General features: G+C 40.9%; 1 protein-coding gene across 1 annotated transcript in view; it reads right to left on the bottom strand.

Annotated features, from left to right (window-relative positions):
• The window catches only part of SLC9A2 (solute carrier family 9, subfamily A (NHE2, cation proton antiporter 2), member 2), a 39,360-nt gene extending 34,476 nt beyond the window's left edge, over positions 1-4,884 (bottom strand). The window contains exon 1 of the mRNA XM_009326292.1: positions 4,800-4,884. Within this exon, the coding sequence (XP_009324567.1) occupies positions 4,800-4,884 (85 nt within the window). The remainder of the gene's footprint in view (positions 1-4,799) is intronic.
• Positions 4,885-5,485: the final 601 nt, after the last annotated feature.

Raw genomic sequence — 5,485 nt, 5'->3', positions numbered from 1 at the left:
CGCCGCCAGGTGCCCTGGCTGGGTGCGGGCCAGCCCGCCACCGGCGTGCGGTGCGCGGGCGTGAAAGGGTGTGCGGGCACCCAAGCACCAGCTCCTGCCCCCGGTGCAGCCTGAAACGAGCGGGCCCGCGAAGGTGTAGGCACAGCCGGAGAGTATTTGCATGACGCTAAAAGAGGTTTGTATGCAGTCATATAAGTACACATTCCTATATATATTTCTACAAACTAGAGAGTTAACACACTCTGTATGGATCTGTGCACGCCTATATATACATATACATACATGCATATGTAGTCTCTGTATACGTACACCTAAATTACTTTTAGATAAAAGTATATCTAAAAGTAATTTAGGTATATGTATATAGAGACTGTATATGTACATATGTATCTTTGTGTACTTATGTCCGAACGTGTGTATATATACATACGGATGTGAATATGTATATGTATTTTAAGAAAGTATTTTTATATATGTATGTACATATGTATGTGTATGTATATGTAAATATACAATTTAAATAAATTTAATTTAACAATATAAATAAAATATATTGCCCTTCCCAAATACAGGAAAGGTGCTTCTACCAACTATATGGAAGACAACATTCTGTTCCCACTAATTAAGGGTTAAATTCTGTTAATTTGGAGAGTTAAAAGAACACACTCTGTATATGTACATATATGTATGTAGGTTCATACGTATGTATACACATGCTATATAATACATGTAATATACTATATATTGTATAATATATGGTATATAATTATATATTTAATATAGAAAATAATATCTAGTATATGAATATATATTATCTATATGTTGCCCCCTATCAAACACGTGATAGGTACAGTCCTGTTCCTGTTAATTAAGAGATTTACATTCTGTTAATTCAGAGAGTTAAAAGAACACACTGTATAAACATATATGAGTGTTCATACATCTATTCTCATATATGTGTATATAAATATATAACTAATAATACATTTGTGTGTGTGTGTGTGTGAATGTGTGTTGCCAATATTGAACATGTGATTGGCAAAATCCTGTTCCTGAAGGCATTGGGAATTTGCCATGAATTTCAGCACAGCCAGTATTCCATCAGATAATGCTGAGCACCGGCTTTCTGTATTTCTGAAAGAAAGGAATCTCAGCCACGATTTGCTCATGGCTTCACCACTTGTGAGTAAGACAGTATTCCAAAGCTCAAACTCATAAAATTGTTATAGCACACCGTTCTGTGTGCCTTTATAACAAAGCATGTCTTTCCTGACTTCAGATAAAACTAAAGCAGGTCGTAAGAGCTCTTCTTTTTTCCCCAAATTGCAAAAAGTAACCCGTGGCTGCCATTTCTGTAGGGAGTTAAAGGCTGGAATCAGTTAGCTGAGTAGCTGTAGCTGTCATTTACCCCCACAACCTGAAAACAGGGCACTAAGCCTACGATTTTAATGACAAATTTTAAATTATGACACTAATAAAAGGTTTTTCTTTATTTTGTCTAGAAGTCAGCCAGGAGAACACTCTTGAATACCTAACCAGTGTATACACCATCTAACCCTCTAGCTGCATGTGATATCTTCATAGGTCCTTCTGTTTGTTATATTAGATTCTCTGAAATAAGAGAAACAGATAAATATTGCCAATTCTGAGGACATTTCCTTTATATGCAAAAAAAATACAAAAAGAAAACGATCTTTCATTCCTGAATCTCCTGGTCCCTGTCGGAAGACCATCCATAAGAAGAGAAGTCTAATCCGTAGGTGAAAGAGACAGCATTCTCTCTCACATGCAGAGCAGACCGTAAATCATAAATTTGATTCAGTCTAAAATCATAAGATCTGTAATTGTACTTGCATGCCTCGCTTTATGACCTTTCCTGCAGATGAAGGAAGCCTTTCTGAAAAATACGATTATGAAAGTGTCAATACCTGCTTTCCTAAGAGCAGTGTTACCGACCCGCTCTAGCTATCTGACCTATGCCTTCAGGATATTGCACTGGACTGAGAATTATCTTCAATAATGTAAATGAAAAAGCATTGGCAAGAGCAAACTGGCCAAGGCTATTGGAGTATATAATGTGCTATATATAGATATATAGTATATATATACACCGTCCCATCGACCCTCTTCTCTAATATCACCTCATAATCCCCCTCTATGCTGGGATTCATATCCCCATTCAATGGTGGCAACAGAAATAGGCTGTAGAGCAGGGAACTGGACCACCGTCCGATAGCCCCGCAGGCTCGCCAGCCGCCAGACCAGCGTTTGGAAATCGTGAACGACTGGCTGAGGATTTTCAGTTTGCCACAAGAGGGGAAGGAAGACCTTGGGTGGGAACGTGCTGAGGCGTACAGAAGTGGAGGAAGGTCGCTTCTCATAGAAAATGTCCTTCGTTGCTGCCCTTTCCATTACAGGCAGTGGGGGATGACACAGCCCGGCTGCTGCAGACTGGCAGAGACAGAGCGATGCTTTGGCACCCAGGTCATGCCTTTACAGTCACAAAGTGTCTCCCAGACACAGGAATATGGACCCTTCCCCGGGGCACCATCCACATATTTGCCATTATTTGTCCTCTCACTTTCCTGCTCTCCAAAGACAAAAGGGCACACACAACAGGAATCCTTCTAGCTCTGACAGTGCTGTGGGTCTGGGTACTAGTCTAGTTATTATTTTTTTTAACATTATAAAAACGAGAAGTCGGTAAATGGGAAGAAAAATAAAATGAGGGAAAGACATCATTAATCCCTGAGGCTGGTGAATTACATGCCAGTAATAAAAAGGGAAATAATACATTGACACAGACCCCAAAAAACCGGGATAGCGAAGAAAACTGGAGTGGAGAGTAATTACTAGAGTTGATACTGTCTATTGTTACACCAAAATAATCTATTTTATGGATGGATTGCATAGATGAGAGCATCCAACATTCGGATGGGAATTGCCTTTATGGTCATAGCATGATATAGCAGGGAAGTGGACCATATTTGACTTTGGAGCTTGTTGAAATAGATGCAGTGAAGCTCAGTACAGTATAAGGTGCTGAAGGTCTTGTAGAGTTTCTCTCAGTATTTGCAGCACGTGCTGCTTTTCATTGCCACCAGCCCTGTGCAGCTGGTCCCACAGATGCTGAAGGGTTTCACCACCGGTGGAAGGTCTTTAAAATCCAGGCAGAGACTTGCCCGAGACAGCAGAGCGGGGTACGATATTCCTATTATCTCTGCTTCAGCCAGGTTGTATGAGACAGCAGCAACAGCTTCGCTCCCCTCCGCCACCGCTCGCACTGCGCCCAGCCCCGCTGGTATCTGCACAATAAGCAGCTCCTCCTGAGGGCATGGCCGGGGACATCGCCATATGGAGAAAAATATTGCCGAGTCTCAAAGCTGCCCAGGGAGGGAAGGGAGGGGGGTCCCCTCAGCCAGGGAGAGCGACAGAGGAGACGTGAAGGTGTGTCCCTGGCGCCACGGTGTCTCGTCATGGCTCTGCCCCTGACAGCTCAATGCATCTGCTCCCACTTAGAACAATTTTCTGTCGGGTCACTCCGCACCATTTCAGTGATAGCACAAACAGAAAGCAGGTACACCGCACTTGCCTGATTGCAACTGATCCATAGAGGACCTTCCTGCAGTGCCCCCACCAATGCCTCACTGCCCGCGCTGCGCCGTGCCATCTGCACCCGGGTGTACTTTCATCTCTTTAATTCTGCTCACAGGCATTGTCTGTTTTACCAGATACAGCGCTAACAGCATTTCACGTGACAAAGTGCATGCTTTTTTTATAGATCAAGATGGCAACTCACATAATTCAGTTTGTTTACCTTTTAATCCATTTATTGATTACTATGGGAAATTGCTACCAGAGCAAGGAACTGCTCAGGCTACCCACAGCATGCTGTTTGGGGAGGAGGCGTTGGTAGTCACACCACGCAGGTTTGCAAGAGTTCAGGTCATTCATACAGGTGTTATGACAGTTTAGTTTTACTTTTGCTGTAGTAGGCATTGGGACTTTTTCGTCGTAGGCACGGCTTTGAGTTACAGGATTGTACATCATCCATTAATATTAATCCAGCTTTATCCATAGAGTAGGAAAAGATCTATCTTTATTGCTATTATTAAAACTCTGCTTTCACAATGAAAAAAATACGCTGATTTGAACAAATGAGATTTTCACTGTATCATAAATTTAGCTCCATTTTTAGGGATTCCCTAAAAATCATGAAGTCATATTTTCACACTTAATTTTCTGACCTCTCTTTGATATCAAGGAAGCATTTCTGGAAAACGTTACTGTGACTATTTCAATAACTGGATCTCCTACAAGCAATGTTATAGGTGTTCTCTAGTAAATATGATCAAAAAATCAAAATGGTTGGTGGAAAAGTCATAAATATATTAATAAATATTTGTCCGTAATTTTCCTTGCTGTTTTAGTTTGACAGACATTTTCAGCAGATTAAAAAAAAAAGTTATATTCTGCTGCTGATATTTTATTTTGATGGAAATTAACTCTGTGCAGAGGAGCTTTTAGGTTGCATACTTCTTAAATTTCCCTGGCACAGTCCAGATAGCGGTATTGTAAAATCTGTGTTCCTGGTTCAGAAGAAAAGTATAAATTTCACTGTTCTTCCTAGCCACTTCTCTAAAACAAACAGAAAGATTTTCTCCAATTTTCCCCAAAAGTATAGTACAGGAGACTTAAACACAGACCATCTTACTGAAATACATCAGCGTGTTACTAAAATAAATTTGTTAAAAATTATAGTATTTCCATTAGAACAAAGAAGGAAGTTTTGAGGTTACCTCGGGTAAAAAGGCGGTTCTTCTTGACATCTGCAGCTGCATGGGAATCACAGTAACGCGGGGAAAACTTGTGCCTGTGGTACATGTCACCAGGATGTTCAAAGAGTTAAGGGAGAACAGACACTGAAGAGGTGACATAGATCTCTTTTACTTGTTTAGAAATAGCTTCAGTGGAGATTTAAGGATTATAAAATACAAACATGCTTGACTGAGAGTTGTTTACTTTGGGAGGGGAGCTGGTCGCTCACCTGCCTGCATTATGTTAACAAACATTTCTCAAAATCTCTCTTCCATTAGGGGTTAGACTCTTTTTATGAGGACTATGTCATCCGGGCCTTGACCATGTAACTCTGTCTCTAAATCCATTAACTAGTGAAAGAATATCTCAGCTATCGAGTGATTTATTATATAAAATCAATAGTCCATTGAGGATGTGTTTTTCCACAGCCTTTTCCAGGACTGCTTAGCAACCGTCCCCATAAACGAGGTCTACCAGAGGCATTATACCTTTCTAATACGGGTGCTTTAATGGCAGCAATTTACTTGTGCAGGTCTGAACTTTGGTAAGCCGTTTTAAGGCCCTTAGGATGTTAACTGTTGTGTCTGCACAACTTGGGTTTTAAACTGGAAAGGGTTGAGAAAGGGCACAGGTGCCGGCACCGGCCTAATTTTCCAGCAATAGAGGA

This window comes from Pygoscelis adeliae, unplaced genomic scaffold (assembly GCF_000699105.1).
Source record: "Pygoscelis adeliae isolate BGI_AS28 unplaced genomic scaffold, ASM69910v1 Scaffold156, whole genome shotgun sequence".
Classification (NCBI taxonomy): domain Eukaryota; kingdom Metazoa; phylum Chordata; class Aves; order Sphenisciformes; family Spheniscidae; genus Pygoscelis; species Pygoscelis adeliae.
The sequence above is the reverse complement of the archived record's forward strand: the minus strand, read 5'-3'. Positions and strand labels throughout refer to the sequence as shown.